General features: G+C 41.9%; 1 protein-coding gene across 3 annotated transcripts in view; it reads right to left on the bottom strand.

Annotated features, from left to right (window-relative positions):
- CCDC125 (coiled-coil domain containing 125) overlaps positions 1–19783 on the bottom strand; it is a 40479-nt gene that overhangs the window by 4224 nt on the left and 16472 nt on the right. For 2 of the 3 annotated variants that reach the window (XM_050946125.1, XM_050946126.1), the window contains 5 exons: positions 16711–16793; positions 16252–16290; positions 11187–11302; positions 7941–8048; positions 4243–4417 (listed from right to left, as the gene is read on the bottom strand). In XM_050946125.1, coding sequence (XP_050802082.1) covers positions 4243–4417; positions 7941–8048; positions 11187–11302; positions 16252–16290; positions 16711–16793 — 521 coding nt within the window. The remainder of the gene's footprint in view (positions 1–4242; positions 4418–7940; positions 8049–11186; positions 11303–16251; positions 16291–16710; positions 16794–19783) is intronic. The other variant, XM_050946127.1, reaches the window with a different exon arrangement.

The raw sequence follows: 19783 nt of genomic DNA, 5'->3' as shown, positions 1-19783 counted from the left end.
ATTGCTTGTTCTTATCCAGATAAAAGGTCAATGCTCATCTCAGATCCAATGTATGAAAGGAAGTATTATGCTGAGTGGTTTAGGAAATAATACCAGTAGATGAATAGACTGTGTAAGATGAAAATCCGTCAGCACCTGAGGTAAGAATTTTGGATGTGGTCCTAAGGAGACCTTGTCCTTGAAAAATACCATAAATGGGGGATTTGCCATCAAGGCCCCATTCTCCTCAATGCTGTGGGCTGACATGATAGTGACTAGAAAGACCACCATCACAGATAAATGAAACAAGGTGCTGGTCACCATAGGTTCAAACAGAGGTCTCAAAGTATCTAAATACCAGTTTGAGATACCAAATTGGAGCAGGATCCTTAACCTAGGGGTGAGGTCAAGGTTCTCCAAACCCTTAATAAATCTACAGGACACAAGGTGAGCAGGTATAGAAAATCCCTCTAGTGGGGAATGAAATGCTGATATTTTAGCCAGATAAATCTTAATGGAGGTAACTGATAACCCTGATCTCTTCAAGTCCAGCAGGTAATTCAAGATGGCTGAGAGGGGAGAAGATTGAGGCACAAGGTGGTGACAGCGATACCATTGGTTGAATCTTTTCCATTTCTGAAGGTAAGTTGACTCCCATCTATTGTTTAGTAATGCCTGTTGTACACTTGTCAAGCAGGTGGATTCTAAGCCTGTGGACATCTATAAGCTGTTCTTGGAGATGAAGGAACTCTAGGCTGGGGTGAAATACACAATCTGCATCCTGGGAGAAAAGATGACATATGGTCAGAAGCTTAAATGTCAGTTGGACACACTGATGAAGCAGATACGGATACCATCTTGGCCTCAGACAGGTTGGTACTATAAGGAAAACCCTGGTTTTGTCCTGTCTGATCTTGTTCATCACTCTTAAAATTAGCGGTGTTCGAGGGAATGTGTAGAACAAGCCCTTTGTCCAGGGAAGGAGAAAGGCATCTCCCAAAGAATCATGACCTAGGTCTCCTCTTGAGCAGGATAAGGGGCACTTCCAAAGGTGAGCATATTTGTCACATCCAGCAACTGGAAGTCCCCACCTCTGGAATATCACATGAAGAATTTGAGAGTTCAACTCCCATTCGTAGTCCTAGGAGAATCCCCTTCTGGGCATATCATCTGTGACATTCTGGACTCCAGGGAGTTAAATGGCTGAGATCTGAATCTGATGAATCTGAATCTGAATCACCAGTTCCATAACTTTATAGCTTTGGCACACAAGCAGAGGGATCTTGCTCCTCCCAGTTTGTTGAGCATGCAAGCCATACTATCTGACATGATCTTGATTGATTTGCCCCGATAAGAGGTAGGAACTGAAGGCAGGCATATCTGACTCCCCTGAGTTCCAACAGGTTGATATGGAGACTGGTTTCCTGAGATGACTATCTGCCCTGAGTTATCAGGGTATTGAGGTATGTGCCTTACCATAACAAGTAATGCATCTGTTGTCACAGATATTGTTGGAACTGGGTGGATGAAAGGGATGTCCACGCAGATACTGAGTTAATTTTTCCACCAATCTAAGGCATTCTTCACCCAGAAGTGAATTGTGACCTGTTTGTCCAACCTGTCTCTGGCTGAGGAACAGATAGATCCTTTTGAACCAGTCCTGAAAGCAGTGGAGGCATAGTCTTACTTGCTTGGTCATGAAAGTGTAAGCTACCATATGACCCAGGAGATGCAAACAGTTTTTTACTGTAGTGGATAAATTACTACTATCACTAGAATCTTTGAGAACACCCTTAAGGCTAAAGCGAGGCCAAAGGGAAGTACTCAATATTGAAAATAATCCAGGTCCACGGTGAAATATAGGTATTTTCTGTGTGCAGGATCTACTGCCATATGGAAGTAGGTGTCCTGTAGCTTGAGGGATAAAAACCAAACTCCTGCCTCTAGAGAAGGGATTGCAATTGCCAAAGTCACCATTCTGAACTTTTAAGACTTAACAATTTGTTCAGTCACCTCTGATCCCCTTGTGAGGGGATGGAACTAGTTCTATCAGTTTTAAACGAAGGACAGAGTGTACTTCTTGACTCAGTATAGTCTCATGAGAGGTGTCCCTGAGGGATAAGGAAGAAAGTGGGAAGGACATAAAGTGGATGATGTAGTTGATGTTACAATGTCCATGACCAACTTGTCTGTTGTAATAAGCCACCTGTTGGAAATGAGAAAGTCAGTCTCAAAAAGCGGGACAGTAGGTGAAAGTTTGCATTTTGCAAACTGGAGCCAAAGGAGGAGTTGAACCCTCAACCAACCCATCAAAACTGTTGTTTCGACAAGGACTGGGTGTTCTCTGAAGGCGGGTGAGAACGTCTCCTTCATCCTTCTCAATGTCCTTTAATGGGGAGGAGGGACCCAGTGGAAAAAGGTGGAGAATCCTGCAAGGTAGCAACGGTAATCTGGGGACTGGGGTCTCAGTACTGAGACTCAGTCAGCATCCATGAGCAGTGAGGCTCCAGCTTGTCTAACACTGACAAGTCCCTGGAGTAGCAGAATTCCTGGGGTAGCAAGTGGGTTGGTTCAGAAGTTTAGGTGGAGGGTACTGTTGATCTGGAGCATATAGATGCCGGGGCCAAAGGTGTCTGGTGCTTTGATTTTGGTGGTACTGATGGACCAGAATGTGAATCCACCACTGCTAAGTCTGATGTAGATGGTACCTTTCTACAGGAGTGTATGTCCTGGGCCACTCTGTCCTTCCCAGGTGGTAGGTACCAAGGAGCTGCCCTTCTCCAACATGCTCCAGGATCTCCCAGCCCCACCAGTACCAGAGGAAGAGTCCTTCACCTCCACGATACTGAGTCAAGAAGGCGAGGCCTCTCACACTGTAGACGTAGAAGGAGATTGGGGCCTTTTGGGAGCTGGCTCTTGTAGTGGGATCCCAAGGTCCTCTTCTTCGGTACTTTCCCTGAGTCCTCCACAGTCTTCCCCTACTCCTCTTAGAGGAGACTTTAGCCGAAGTCAAAAGGGCACTGGAGACACATGTATAGGAGGCAATCTCCTGATCTGACTCAGAAGTGGGTTAAAAGGAATGCTCCAGCATCCAAAGCTTCAGTTTGGTTTACCGATTCTGCCATGCTCTAGATTTTAGAGCTAGGCAAAAGCTACATTTTTGGGAGACATGGGACTCTCCCAAGTAACGTCAGCACTTAGATTGGCCGTCACTGACCAGACAGCTTCCTGACAAGAGAAGCAACATTTGAAACCTGGGAAGCCAGGCATGTTCAGCTAGGCCAGATAAGCTCCCTAGGGGGAAAAAAGGGTTGGGGAGGGAGGAAAAAATCCAAACCTCTCACTACTATCTACAACTAATTCTAACTAGACACACTAAACTAACAATAGAACAACAGCAAAACACGGTGACGCATGCACAAAGTGGACACGCTAGAGTTTCATCTCAGTCCCAAGTTGTAAAGAAGGAACCGAGGGCAGTTTGCCTGCTATATAACCTCAATGTGTGGCATGAGATTGTATAGAGGGCATGCGTGAGCTGAATGGACACTGCCTATGGAAACTCTGTAATCAAGGGCTCTAGAGGCACATGGCACATCAGAAGTAACTAAAGTCAAGCATCCATAGGGACACTACTCAATGAAGAACAAACATTCCCTCTGCAATATTTACAACTGAAATGTCATACACTGTGTTACTATAGGATAACCTAAAAGTGAGACTGACTAAAGAGACCAGTCTATTTTCACAGTCCAAGTTGAGTGCAAAAGTTAAACAAATATCAAATGGTATAAAAGTATGTTTGATTTTGAAGATCCCTGCAGTTTTAGTATCCAATATGTTATTAGTGCCATAGTTAACGATTTTTTTTCAGGTGATTTTATTCAGACCGTATCCTCCAAGTGCAGGATAAAAAAAAAAAAATAGATTAAAAAACCTAGATTGATAGATCCAATATACTGTTAAAAGTTATTGTTAGTGATTACAAGCAAGTTCTATTTATGTACAGAATTCCTAAAAAAGAAGTTGTAAAACCTCCAGCAGAAAATCCCTAACTCGATGACACAGTATTGTAATGTATTTACAGTTTTCACATAAGTTTTCTCCTTTTTTCTTGATTCTCAGGATTCTTAGGTCAGCAATTGGATCACAGCTGTAAATGAAACAGTGTCGCAACTCTTCAATAAACCTATCCTCTTTCCTACTGATACTTATTAATTTTACTTAAATTCCAACAACATAATTATGAAACATCACAGTTACCATCCTCTTTCAGGCGTTTCCAGTTTATAAGTTTTGTTTCTTTTTTACAGATCTTATTCACTTGTGTGAGCCTCAAAGCCTGGTCTTTTCTCTGCATTAACTGCTGCTCAAACGCAATTCTGAAGGCATCTGCCATTATATATGCTTCTTCTTTACTCTTCTTCAGAGCTTCACACTATTTTAAATTAAGGGAAAAATAGAATGTATCACACAAACTAGGAAGCTAAAGCAGTTAAAACATTTAGACTTCGTCTATTAACATAGATAGCAGGACTTCTGATACTATTATGGAAAGATCACTGCCAACACAGACACACTCATACCAGGCCTTTATGGGTGAATGGAGATAGAGGAGGAGCTAGCTAGATACTTTTAGGGAAGTGGTGACATCAGTACTTTCTTCAAAACAATCTTTTTTTCTTTTTAGAAGGAAAACAAACTAAACACTAGCTTGTTAACAATAATTTTGAAGTGGGGATTGAAATCCTTACCCCTGAATGCGTGTATATATATCTACATACACACGCATCCGCTGCACTAATTGACTTTCCTGCAGTACTGCCTGAAGAGGAGCAGGAGTCTCACATTCCAGTTGCGCTCAGCACTGCTGTCACAACCAGGCTGTGAACATGTGCAAGAGAGTTCTATGTTATTGAGGTACTAGTGTCAAGGAGACCAACCCATGTACAACAGAGCCACAATAGCATCATTTCCAAATCTGTGCTGCTCTTTGAAAAGGGAACTATTGCCCTGCAGCTGCAGGATATTGAGGAAGGATACCATACTTATAAAAGTAATAAAATAAAATAAAACAAAAATGCACCACACAAATGATGGCTTTAAACTAAATCTATTCTTTAAGCAAGGTAGACAGGAAACACTTTCAGCCCAAAACATAATATAAATGACTAGAAGAAAGTCACAGATGTGTGTCTTTAAAAATGAATATAATTATATGACTTGCTTCTTTTAACAGACAAGCTATTTTTCCCCACATGTTCTTGTTCAGGGTGCATTCCTGATGGACATTTTTAGTTCACTTTAATTTTTCTTAGCCGTTTTCCTGTTCAATCCTAATGAATCTTCAAACTGATGACAGCTTCTGTGGAAGACTGTTACATATGCACAATGGACCTTTCAAAATAATACTTAATCTTACACTATCAAGATTTCCAGTGGACTTCCAAACAACTAGAACTAGAACTCACAAATATTTTCCATCTTTGAGGGATGGAACTTAGGTTATTCAATTTTAATTGTGTTTCTGTGCTGCTGCATTTATTATTTGTATTGCAGTAGCCCTAAAAAGGTCTAAATCAGGATCATGAGTCCATTGTGCTAGGAGCTGTGCTAGGAGCTGTACAAACACAAGACACGGCCCTTAATCCAAGGGGCTTAAATATACTTTGAGAAGATGCAACAAGTAAATGTGACGAACAACAAGAGAAAAAAGGAAGGATGGATATACGTAACAAGTTCACATGGTTTATATAGGCTAGCTCTGTGCAAAACTTCTGAACAATTTCAATATACCACATGTGGGTTCTCTCTCTGTCATTGTATTATATTTTTCTCTCTCTCTCTCATATAAACACAGATACATTAATAAAAGCATGGATATCTGCAAAAGGCAGCACTCTTAAATTAGGGGTGTGTGTGTGTTTACATACTGTGATAAAGTTCCTCCTCTACCTTGGTGGATTCTGTGCTTATTGGTGGATTTTGCTAGCCTCAGAGATCTTCCTGTGTTGGATCAGGAGTTGGGAAGTTTTGGGGGGAACCCTGTGGACTGCAGCTGTCTAGAGTGCCTTCTGGAACAGCTACGCGACAGCTACAATTCCCTGGGCTACTTCCCCATGGCCTCCTCCCAACACCTTTGTCCTCACCACAGGACCTTCCTCCTGATGTCTGCTAACGCTTGTACTCCTCAGTCCTCCAGCAGCACGTCCTCTCACTCCCAGCTCCTTACGCACACCTCACTAATTGGAGTGAGAGCCTTTTAATACCAGGTGTCCTGATTAGCCTTAATTAATTCTAGTAACTTCCCAATTGGCTACAGGTGTCCTAATTAGCCTGCCTGCTGAATTAGTTCTAGAAAGTTCCTGAGTGTTCTGGAATAGTCCCTGTTATCTTATCCAGGGAAAAGGGACCTGCTTAACCTGGAGCTAATGTATCTACCTTCGATCACTCTCTTGTAGCCATCTGGCCTGACCCGGTCACAATACCTACACACTTATGCCAGCCAACTCTAAGCAACAAATCAGTTTAGGCTTTAAATTTGTAACATCCATTCAAACAAACAAATTCATCATACCTCTTAATAATTAAGACTAGTATATGATTACCATGCTCAGGATCACCTATCTTTAGCTTTAAAACAAGACCCTCATGCAGCAAATCTTTTTTAAACCATCAAATTCCAAGAACATCCATGTAAAGGAGCAGTACTGGAAGCTCAGGACTGCTCCCCGGTCAATGAAATAAAATTCCACAATATATACTCTATTGGGCCATAAAGTATTCATCACTGTATGTTGTGAGGTACTCAGAAGGATTACATGGGATTCAGCAACTGAACATAAGATTAATAAAATCAAAGCAAATCTAGTCTCATTTTACAAGTTCTTTTCTCAATCCTGCAAGCTTTTTATATCATATAAAACATTTATGTTGTTAACAGATTACATTAGGGTTCCAATACAGCAAGGAGCAGTTGTTGCTATTTTCAAGTCCTCTTTGAATCCTAGTAAGAATGATAATGTGCTATACAGATATGGTGCATTTACACCGAAAAATGAAAAAAAGAGTTATGAAGCTGTGTACATGTTTCCTGTTCTTGGCTGTTTTTATCCCCTTCACTGATCAGTAAAAGTTTAAAACTATCAATTTGCTTAAGAACACCCGCAACTTTTAAAGTACTCATAATTACAATTTGGAGAAAATTTGGGCTCTGGTTTAAAGGCTGCTGCATCTTGCACATAATCAACTGTGGCAAAGATTATTAAAAAAATAAGGGAGCAGTCCATCTCTGTTAAACAGAAGAGATTTATAATGCCAGCAACTTGCATTTAAGAAAAAAATATGCTTGGACTACAAAAGAATTGTATGAGTTGCAGACGTGATATTCCTGATCTCTCGGGCATGGTCTTCCTCTATGGAAAACTGCCACACTTAATACCTGAAGTTAGTGCTGAAAAACTGGATTTGGAGGCAAAAAGATTTCTCTGTCTCTCGTGAAGTTCCTCCCTCTCTCTGGGAACTGCTAAATCTTCCCTACCAGTTGTGACTTAAACCAAGTAATAATGGCTAATACAGAAGATTCCTGGTATAGATATACTGGCAAGCTTTCCTAGTATAGATGCAGCTTATACCAGCAAGAGTGCTTTTGCTGGTATAGTTTATACTGGTTTCTTTACGAAAACCTGCTACACTGGCAAAAGTGCTTTTTTGCCAATATCGCCATCTACAATAGGGCTTTTGCCAGTATAGAAATGTTGTAAAACAAAAAATTACTACACAAGCAAAAGTTTCTAGTGTATTATTATTACTAATTTGTATTACCATAGCATTTGCTAAAGCTCGCAGAGACTTTTGAAAAGCACTATTTTGTTTTTGACATGTACTAGACCAAATAGCAAGTATACATTTTAATGAAAAAGACATCTATGTTGCTCCACATCCAAGTTAGGCTATATTACCTCTTGTCTGAGCTGAAGGAGCTGCTTTCGAGTTGCAGCTGACATTTTAGCACAGGAACAGGGCTCTCCTCCAGAAGCATTACAGGTACAGGCTCCAAGAACCGCCAGCTTCAAATCCAAGAGCATTACACACCAGTTACTCAAACACCACTATGCGCACACAAAAAGTAATTTAAATAATCTAGATTTTTACCAATAAAAATATCTTGAAATCATAGTGGAATAGGTTAGGGAAACCCACATTATCTACACACGCGCCATTTATTTTTAATTAAAATAAGCATTAAAAACTATTCAAACTTTACAACAGGGATCGGCAACCTTCGGCATGCGGCCCACCAGGGTAAGCACCCTGGCGGGCTGAGCCAGTTTGTTTACCTGCCGCGCCCACTGGTTCGGCCGATCGCAGCTCCCACTGGCTGCAGTTCGTTGCTCCAGGCCAATGGGGGCTGCGGGAAGCAGCACAGGCTGAGGGATGTGCTGGCTGCAACCTGTGGACGCGGCAGGTAAACAAACCGGCCAAAGGTTGCCGCTCCCTGCTTTACAACATTCATTTCATGGAGGTTCCTGAGTTCCTTTTCAACCTCCCCTCCCCTCCTTCACAATATTTTGTCTGTTACTAATCATGCCAGTCTGATATTTGGTATTTGACATTTGCAATATCTTGGGCAGAGAAGGAGAGGTGAAGTAAACCCTGATGGAGACCATCCCCATAGGAATTTAATGTGCTTTAACATCACATCTTTAGTTAATTCTTGAGTGTCCCCATGTATACAAGCCCGGAACAGAAAAATTTTCAAAGCCAGGGACAGATACTATTTGCTATATTATACGCTCTAATTTTATTTGGGACATATGCATGGATAAACTTTTTTTTTTTCCTTCTTCTTCAAGTTCACCTGTTTGGGTACATAAAACCTGGAAAGATGTATTCTACATAATTAAGACTATGATTATGTTATGGAGGTCAAGAAAGTCACAGAATCTGTGATTTCTAGATACCTCCGTGACATTGGGGCACCACAGCACCCAGCCACTGCTAGCAGCAGGGGACCCTCCCACAGCAGAGTCTGCTGCGATGTGTGGCAGGAGGACCCCTGCAACTGACCAGCCGCTGCTACCAGCAGGGTCACCCAAGCTGCCCAGCCACTGGCACTGCTGGTGGGGGACCTGGAGCTCTCTAGCCATAGTGGGCAGCAGGTGGGGGACCCTGCAGCTGCCGCAGGCAGCAGTGGATTCTCCACCCCCCCAGCTCCCAGCCCCACAAGCAGTGGGGGATTTCCTCCCCCAGCTCCCAGTGCTGGGGGCAGTGAGGGGCCCCCACAGCACCCCAGCCACCACCAGCGGTGGCAGAGGGACCCGGGCAGCTGCTCAGCCACCACCGCTGGTGGGGCCCCCCCACAGCTCCAAGCCCAGCAGGGAGCAGGAGATCCCCCCAGCCACTGGGCATGAGTGGAAGGCTGCAGCTCCCAGCCGCTGCATGCAGCAGAGCGGGATGCTGGACCATCCTCCATCCCTATTTTGTCAGGGATGTTTTTAGCAGAAGTCAGGGACAGGTCACAGCTTCTGTGAATTTTTGTTTATTGCCCATGACCTGTTGTGATGGGGTGGACTAGGCCCAGAGGCCCTCTGCTGGAGACCTTAGGGTCCTGCCACACTCATCCCAGGTAAGGAGCAGTGGAGAGGTCCTCCAAACAGACTAGAGTGGCTGCAGGGGAAGCAGCTAATCAGGGCCCAGGAGGGCCCTATAAAAAGGAGCTACAGCACCTGTGTCAGAGACAGGGCAGTTCCTTGCTAGAGCTGGAGGAACATGGATGGTGTGACTGGCTGAGGTAACTGCAGCATAATGGACAGCCCAGTGCTAGCAGGGACTAGGGGAGCAAGGAAGAACTCCTGGTTGACTGCTGGACTTGAGCTTAGAAGAGCTCTGAGTTAAGGTTAAGGCAGCAGTGAAGGCTAGGGACTGGAGCAATGAAGGCTGGGTCCCCTCTCTCCCCACAGGCCACTGGGGAAGGGCCTACAATGGGACATCTGTAAACCCCCAGAAAGAGACTGAACAGTCAAAAGACCTAGCTGAAGACTGGGGCCAGAACACACTAAAAGGGCAAAACCATTGCCTCCAGGGAGGAAGCTCTGGGGATACAGCCTAAAGGCAGGGCTGGGACTGGTTTAAAGACCATGGACACAGCCAGCCAGGCAAGGGAGGCTTGCGAGAGGTAGGCATGGACCCTGTTAACCTGGCTCTGACTTTCACTAAAAATATCCATGACAAAATTGTAGTCTTATGCATAAAAAGTCAAGCTATTCCCATAATAAATATGTAGACAAGGTATTACTGAGTTCATCAGCCTATGATTAAGTAGCTGCCAGATATTTAACAGATGTGGACATACCCACACATTGTATATTATGAAATTATTAAAAGGTTTAGGTGCAGATTTTCAAAAATGCTTAAGGGATTTATGGGCATAAATCCCCATGACTTTCAATGGCAGTTATGCTCCTATATCTTAGAAGCTTTTGAAAATGTTCTTCCTAATTGTAATTGAACGCAAAATTAATAAAGAGACCATTACAGTGTAATCTTGCTAGAATGAATATTTCCAGGAATATGGATTGAACCTGTCATGTCATAGTATTTGTCCTTGTCAATAGGATTCTGTCCCTGGAAAGTTAAGGAAGCCCTGGATGTATTCCAGACTGCTCTCTGGAAAGCTCAGATCTTGGATCACATAAATTGGAGTCTTAAGTCATTCACCCCCATTTCTGCCACATTTGCAGCATGACAGACAGGATAGTGGGATATCTTCCACTGACCAGAAGCATGGCTTCTACCATACAGCATAAGGATAGTCAGAAGAGTTGTCAGTATGTTTATGCTGCTCCCTGAAGACCTCAAAAGAGGTCTCCTCTCATAAGGGAAAAGTGCAGAGCTTGGAGAGTGCTAAGCCTGTTGACATTAGTAGGATATCCTGATGCTTCTTCGGTCCGCTCTTCCTTTTCACAACAGTAGCAAAGCAGATAATTGCCCAACAGGCTCAGACCACTTATTGCAAGCACTCAGTTAATAACAGGAGGCATATTTCTTGTTTGCTATAAAGTCATACTTTATTCTGATGCATTATCAAAATGAACTTTTGGAAGGAAATGTTTCATGGAACTTCATTAACTGGTCAAACAAAATGTATTAAAAATCTTCCAACCAACCATACTTACTAAAATAAAGAAAACAAAATTTTCACTTACTTCAAGACCTGTAATTTCTGTAAAGCCACTTTTATTAATGGACATATTTTCCTGAATAATCTTCTGTTGTTTTACATCAAGCATTGCAAGAAACTCCAAGTGCTGTTGATTCAAAACTATGAAATTCAACATCGAAAATAATTAGTTTTTCCTGCTTCTAATCTCCTCAATATCTGACTTTGCTTACCAAGAAATTGCAGCAGAGTGATAGCTCTCCTACAATTAAGGTTAAAATCAGTTCTCTGTTCAAAACTTGACTCTGCCGAGTGCTCTAAAATCTACACTGTTAGCTGTATTGCTTTGTAATGTGCTGTGCTGGGCATGGGATTCAATTCATGATCCAAATTTGGGGCCATTTGATCAAAGCGTACCAAGATATAGCCCCTGAAAAAGACAGCTTCTCTTAAAGTTGAGAGTTTCTGGCAAGTTTTTTGCTCCTTACAGATAGAAATTAAAACATGGCTCAGATCATTGCACCAGGGTCTCCAACATTCAACGGTTATCCCAACAAAGTGCCAGGTACCCACCAGCCCTTTGGGCGAAATCAAATTAATACATTTGAAAAAAAGATTTTGCTTCTCCAGTTAGGCTCTTTGAAAGCCTTATGTACTTATTCTCATTTCCGATGGATTATACCAAGAATGCACGGACTGTTAGTGTCACATAAACTTGATAGCTCAAGGAGATAAGTAGTAGTCCTTTGAATCTGACTCATCCAGCCAGTATCTGTTCAAGTCCCACTGTGGGTCAAAAGGCTGGATGGCATATTGCTAAAATCTGCCTGTTACTGTGTTTACTTAGGGATAGTGTGTTTTTTATTTTTTAAAAAAAAGTAGACGTGAATGTTAGCTGAGAGGTGAAAGGGGTGTGCTGCCATATGGAGGAGAAAGGGATAAGTGGGGAAGTGAGGTAAGAGGAGTTGGGAGCTCAGGTAAGGGTCACTGGAGAAAAGCAGGGGCATCTGTCAGCTCCGCATTCTCCCCTTCTGTGTATGTACCATGATCTGAGAAGCCTAAGCCTCTCTTCCTACCCACCTTCCATATGAGCTGAGGTATGGGGTGGAGAGCCTGCAGGTAACAAATTAAAACATCTAGGAGAAATTACTATAAGGAGGGGAGCTGGAAAAGTTGGTGGGGCAGAAGGTGGAGAAGAGAGGCACACTAATCTTCTCACACACTTGAAGTTGCTATAATAGAACTGTCAAGGTTTTGGGACGTAGACCAGAAGATTTCTCTCACTGAGTCTGTTAGCAGCTACACATTACAAACGTTTCAAAGTACAACCATTAATTATCCCCATCCTGCTATAACAAAATGTACAGGAAGGGGGAGGAGCAATGAGGAATCACATAGCAACTGTGTGACCCAGTGGAAAAACCATTGGACAAGGACAATTCCTAGTCCTGCCACTGGCCTGCTGGATGACCTTGGGCCAGTCACTTCACCTCTCTAATTCAATTTCCCATACGCAAAATGTGGATGATGTAAATTTCTTTGAAGCCTATTGATGAAAAACACTATATACAATCTAAGCCCTTTGATTACCTACCCAGAGTAGCGTATTGACTGCAAACCTAGGTGAGAACTACAACTGTCTAAATGACCATTAACGCCTACTGTTTTTTTAAAAAACTTAATAAAGTTTTGTCATTTAATTTACTAACACAGAGTTAAGGTTGCCCGCTGATAGCTTGCGCCCTTCCAGAACATCAAGTTCAGCAAACTCAAAGTTCTGAAAACCAGAAAATATAGAACAGGTACTATCTGCACTTCTCCTATGCTCAGACACTGAGCCTATTCCCCTGAAAAAATACCACACTTGTAAAACTAACAGCCACTTCCTCTTCTTTTACAACCACTTGATATTTGCATACAGGATACAACCCAACCTATACTTTCACCTACCCATCATTAAATCCACAGACTGCTTTTATATCCCATCTCACTACTGACAATACGTATGGCAAGAAAATCCCAGTATCCTGCTACTGATGCAACCTACACAATTCTGTATTGAAATGATGCAGGCTGGAACTTCAAGGTATATATGCACCTCTTTCCTTTGAAAACACATATGGGGGGACTCTGACCCACATCTCCTCATATCACAATCACAGCTCTATGATGCTCCTCAAACTAATCCCCAGATCTCCTCATATCACACTTACAGCTCTTCTAAGCTGCTCCAACTTATTCCTTCACCATTCTCAGTACAGCTACACTTAACATACTGAATGCAGCTGGAGTGCATACACATAATTCTCAGGGGTTGCTGGCAGCTCCAGTGGGACAGAGTTAAGGTTGCATGGGTGTTTATCTTAACTCTGTATTTCCTGGTTTTCCAAAATTTGAGTTTTGCTGAACTTGACATTCTGGAAGGACACAAGGTATCACCAGGCATCCTTAACTCTGTGTTAAAGTTTTTTCCATTTAATTGAGAGATTAGTTTAACCGTTTAAGCATCAGGTTTGGAATACCTAGACTCCCTAGAACCAGAGGCTCAAATTCCTTGCTCCTTCTAAGGAAGGAAGTCTAATGTTCTTTCAGTGTGGACCATATTTTAATAGAGATGATATTTCATATCCCCTCTCCTTCCATTCAACACCATATGACCACCTCTCTTTCCATTTACAATTATAATTGCCTAGTTCAAAAAGTAATACTAGGAAAATATTAATTTATTTTTAGTGGTCTTTTAAAGCAATTTTGTAGCTACAAATAAGGGGAGGTGCTTGCATCGTATGATCCAACAGCTCTCTACAGACCACAGTTTAGGAACCTCTGTTCTAAGGTAAATAAGTTGAGCATCCTACACTATATGCTATGGGAACCTGTAGATGAGTGGACTCACCCCTGTGGCACCTCCTGCTGGTTGTCCTGGGGAATTAGCTCACTGCCAGCCCGGAGCACCCTCTGTAGGCCAGTGATCTGCCTTCCAGCTACTGGCCCCATGTCCCTCCCAGGACCTCAGTGCTCCTTTCACTGGGACTCCCCTTCCCAGGGGAACCCCCAACCCACTATCCCCACTTTGCCTCAGTATTGGCTACTGCCCAGTCTCCATCTAGCTCCTGTTCGCTGGGGCAGACTGCAGTATAAGCCACTCCTCATCAGCAAAGGGGTTTGGACCGGCTGCCTTTGCCTACCCCTGGGCTGCCCCCTGCAACTCCCAATACCTCTTGGCCTAATGCTAGGCCACAGCCTGGGGCTTTCCAGGTAGGAGCTCTCTAGCTCCTCTGCCTTTCCCCAGCCCTGCTCCACCCAGGTACCTCATGTCTAGCTCCTTGCAGCCAGGCCCTTCTCCCTCTACAGCCAGAGGGAGAGTGAGTGGGCTCCTGGCTCACAGCCTTTTACAGGGGCCAGCTGTGGCCTGATTGGGGTGTGGCCCAGCTGCAGCCACTTCCCCAGTCAACCTAGCTTTTAGAGCTGCAGCTTTCAAGCCCTGCCAGGCGGCTTTTTAAACCTCTCAGGGCAGGAGCAGGGGTCTACCCTGCTACAGAACCTAAAGTTCAGATATTAAAAACTAAAAGTCCTTGTCCTATATGGTCCTTACTATCTCATAGTAATTTTCCTAACAGCAGGAGTTTGCCCTGGCTTTCTTAGCCAAATGTTCCATTTCTCCACTGTTGTACAGGGAGCAGGATAGTAGTTTCCCTCCACACCTGAAGTGGCCGTATTTTAGTGCTGTTATAATTTGTGAAATACTTCAGGATTCTTTGGGATAAAAATCATATTTAATAAAAAAATATAATATTTTATTATCAGTATTCTAACATTCTATACTTAGACACCAGATTTCTTCTCAAGTGAAACTGATGAACCTCATTTTATTAACATCTTATTTCTTCAGTTTTTAATGTATATCTACTCTAGCTTCCATAGCAATTACTTCCAGTATCTGCTTAATATAAATCACCACGTTTTATTTCACACTCCATTTCAACAATTCTATTATTATGCTGTTGCTTGTTTTTTTGCTGAATAATACACCTCTCACTTTCTTCCCCAATAAGGTCTTTGAATAAAGCAGCTGAAACAATCTGATTCGGATCACTATCAAATATCTCGCTGCTGAAGACAAGATAAACTGTCCATTTTATTTTTCTTGTCTACAAAATGTGTGTACAAAGAAAAAAATCAAGTTAGTTTCACTTTTTTAAATAAACTCACTTTCCTTAGTTATGTTTTGCTACTGATCATGATGGAAAAGACACAATGATTTCTTTTTTTAAAAGTTACTTCATTGTAAGCTCATTCAGAGTGCCCTACTTCATTATTTTAATGCAAAGAGTGACAACTAAAATAAACTACCAGCGTGGAAGAAAATATTTTAACAATCAAATCATACATCTAACATGAATTTCAAGTCTACACTCAACCTATCGTTCCCTCCTGTCTTCCCCATCTCAGAGAAAATACCCCAGATCTGAAAGGCCAGTAGAACCGAGAAGAAAAAGGCAAAGACAACAAAGATGGGGCTCTATTAGTAAAGATGAATATCCTATGACCCAGCACAAATATGTCAGTGATGCTCCAACAGGTTGCTAGAGAACAATGCTCAAGTAATGAACGGCAAAGAGTCACATTTTTAAAGGAGATAGTGAGTGTGTGTCTCTCGCACATGGACACATCCCACTTCTTATTATATTATGTAAAATATCAGTACATCCTGAAGTCACAGTTATGAAAGTAAGTTGAAATGAATGAAAAATTTTGTAAGCCACATCTGGCTTAAGATGGTATCTCCAGACATCAGTTGCTAAAGAAGATTTCCAGATCCAAAGTTAAACAAAGCAAGATCAGATGAACATGTAGACATCACTGAATAACAATGTGTTGGCTCGTAAAGTAAAATAAACCTCTTTTGTGACACTCCAGGAGCAATCTTTGCCATCATGCTGGCATACGTCCCCATTTCCTAGGACCATGAGTTTTCATCATCCTGATGAATCCAGGATCCTGGTCCTGACCAGACCAGGCTGAAGAGAGGGACCTGAATAACATCATCACCCCTATGAGCTCAAGCTGCATCCCAAACACCATCTGGGATGAAATGGAATCAGACTTACAATAGCTGTAGCCCACCTCAAGTAACTTCTTCTCTTTTCCTGAAAAGGACAGTCATTACCATATTTAATACCATCTAAGAGTTTGTTTGACAAAGAGATTTTCCTTCTAAAAGGATGTTTAATAATGTGTTTGCCATGGTACTAAGCAGGCTACGATTTCTGTACAACAAACCCCGAATCTTGTTTAACATAGTCTTTGTCCAACATTAAACAATGTTAACACCTTTGGCCCATATATGCCAATTAAATTAATACAACAAACCCCTTATGCTTAACAATCTCTTCCAACTTGTATTTAGACACTCATTACATTGCCAAGACCCAAAGAACTCTGTGAAGCTGTCCATTTCATCAACAGAAGTTGGCCCAATAAAATATATTAGCTCATCTATCTTGTCTCTCATTAAAAACAGTACTTTTAAAAAGGGAAAAGTATTGAGCAATGCAGTGTTTGCTTACTTGCATTTTCAGATTTAAGAGTTCTAACTTCATCTGTTCTGAGTTTCAATGTTTCCTTAAGGGCTGCATTTTCACAGTATATCCTGCAGAAGTTGGAAACAAACACAGATTGTTTTAGCTTTGAAATAGTTATTTAAAAACTGACTCAAGTTAAAATCACTTGTGTCTTAAAATGTTTTCCTTAGCTTTTCTATATGTAGCAATTAGAATTACTGAAAGATTAGAGAAAAATCCACCTGCCTTATTTTTTTCAATTTGCTTACTCTGTGCCTCTGACAAGACTGTGGGCTGGTCTTCACTACCGGAGAGATCCACGCTGCTGCAATTGATGCATCAGGGATTGATTTAGTGGGTCTAGTGAAGACCCACTAAATCGATGGCAAAGCACACACCAGTCGACCCCGGTACGCCAGCTCTCCGAGAAGAGTAAGGGAAGTCAACTAGAGAGCATCTCCCGTCGATGCAGCACAGGGAAGACACAGGGGTAAATTGACCTAAGCTACATCGACTCCAGCTATGTTATTCACTTAGGTCGACTCACCCCCGCAGTGAAGACATTCCCTGTGTGTGTAATCAGTTTCCTCTTTTGTTTGTGAAGATTTCTCACAGCAACAGAAAGAGAAAAAAACACGTACAAGAAATGGAAGATACTGCATCATAAAATTACAAAAACTAGCAGAGGGTTGGTGCAAATAGCAAATATAGAACTTGAAACTACTTTTTACTCTTAAAAAAAAAAAATCCAACAGCTAGATATTAAGCTGATAATGTCCCTTCAACAGTCAATGATTCTTCATGGGAGATTCTGCTAATAATATTTAGTGTACTGTCCATTATATAACAAACACAAAAAGAAACATTTAAAAAAAAGGCAAAAAGTGCATATTCAAAGCCTTTGCAATTAAGAAACATTTTGAAAATTTCAAACAAGTAAAATGGAACATAAGATACCTGAAAAACACCATTTTCTCTCAAGTTCAGGAAGATAATATATTGTCATGGGGAACAGTCATTAAAAATTATGTACAAAATACATACCGTATATACTCGTTCATAAGCCGAATTTTTTTAGTAAAAAAGGTAAGCATCAGAGAAGGGGGTCGGCTTATGAACGGGTATAGAGAGGGGGAGAAGTGGGACACAGCCCCCCCCCCAACGGAGGGGGCAAGGAGAGGTAGCAGAGCCAGAAAGGAAGAGGCGGGGTCAGAGTCTCTCCTCTTCTGGACACACTGCTCATCCTCCAGCCTCTGAAGCAGCTGCAGCTCCAGGGCTGGCAGGCTGTGGCCGTACTGCCCAGCCCACCGGAGCAGGCTGCAGTCACACCACCTGGCCTGCCAGAGCAGCTCTGACCAGGGCAGAGACATCCTCCCCCAGCCCGCCTCAGGTAAGGTGGGAAGGGATGGGATGGGGAGAGTGTGGGTGTCCCGGGCTAGGGATTGAACAGGGAGGGGTTACACAGGGAGGGGTCATGTGGGGAGGTCCCGGGGTAGAGGTGGAGTCACGTGGGGGGTGGTCACAGGGGTTACTCTCTTGACCCCCACCTTCCCCGCCCCCCATCGATGTCCTGGCCCATCAGGGTAAGCTGCTGGTGGGCCAGGACCTTTTGTTTACTTAGATTTACCTCTGTGCTTGAGGACGCTCAAGGTAAACAAACAGTCTCGGCCTGCCAGTGGCTTATTCTGATGGGCCGGGAGCCAAAGTTTGCCGACCCCTGAATTATAGGGTCAGTTTATGAATGGGTCATAAAAATTTGCCATTTTTACTTATCCATCTTGGGGGGGTCGGCTTATAAACAAATCAGTTTATGATCAAGTATATACGGTAATTATGGTACTTTGAAATATTTCTTAGACAATCCATAATGTCCATTAAAATTTAAAATACAGTGATTTTATTGGGCACATTTGTCTGTTACAATATGGCTTTGTCCTTAGCATACAGTGCAAACTTCCTATTTCCTTAAGTATGGTTCTAAAATACATCTGTTCTTTTAATTCTTGAGTACATCAAAATGTAATGCACTTCACCTTGCATTTAAATATTTCCTGTTCCTGGAAGAGAAAGGAACATAAGCCTTTTTTCCATACTTTTTTCCTGATATTGTATTAATAAAACATCTCTGGAGTTTTTATTAAAATACACTTAATTACATCTCATGAGGGGTTTTTTGTTTGTTTTTTTTAAACTGTTAACTGGTGGACTGAAATCTCTTCCTTTAAATATACATCTTAAAGGCAAAAGACCCACACTTATCTTGTTGTCTCAGGGATCAGAAAACCTTCTGAAAAATTGATTGAGCTCTTGAATTATTGCAGCTTTCTAAAACTGTTTCTCAATTTCGGTTTCGAATTAAACTTTATTCTAGCCTACTCAGCAACTCTTGCTAGCCAGCACACAAGTTCCTCTCATATGCAATTTTAAGCATTAACAGAGTACCGATATACCGGTTTTTTTCCTGGCCCTCTTTTTGTGTGATTCCACAACATTCAGCTGAAGGGCTCACATTTATGCACTCATGATTTAAATGGAAAGGATGTGATAGCAAGCCCTTATATAAGAAGCCCTTAATGCTGGAACTTCCTTCATCATTAGCTGGACAAAGGCAGAGTATGACCTTCAGGACATGCCAAAAAAGATCTATCCATTATACCCAAGCTTTCAAGAAGAGAAGATGAATTAAGAGGGTGTAGATGTTTTTAAAGAGCATTTGTTGATAATCCTGATAGGTTAGATGACTAGGAAAAAGCTGATAATTTGCAAAACATAACGAACAAATACATAATAATCAACTAACGTATATGTACTTATTCCTTGGTTCTAGGTGTATTTTTAAAAAATATAAAATAATCTTCACTGAAATAATTGAAATTCTGCTGTTTGGACTTCAGAGAAGTTACTCATGTCTTTAAATAATCAAAAGAAAAAGTGTGCTGGGAGACTGCTTGTTAGTACTCTCAGTGTCTGTTATTGTGTTACTAACTCAGTGTTTTTGGTTGTCCTACATACCCAACAAGTAACAGCTGCTGTCAGTCAAAAAGCAATATTTATTTAAATGTGGGGCAAGTGATAATAT

Source organism: Gopherus flavomarginatus, chromosome 3 (genome assembly GCF_025201925.1).
Source record: "Gopherus flavomarginatus isolate rGopFla2 chromosome 3, rGopFla2.mat.asm, whole genome shotgun sequence".
In the NCBI taxonomy this organism is placed as follows: domain Eukaryota; kingdom Metazoa; phylum Chordata; order Testudines; family Testudinidae; genus Gopherus; species Gopherus flavomarginatus.
Note: the sequence above shows the minus strand (reverse complement) of the source record. Positions and strands in the feature narration are given on the sequence as shown.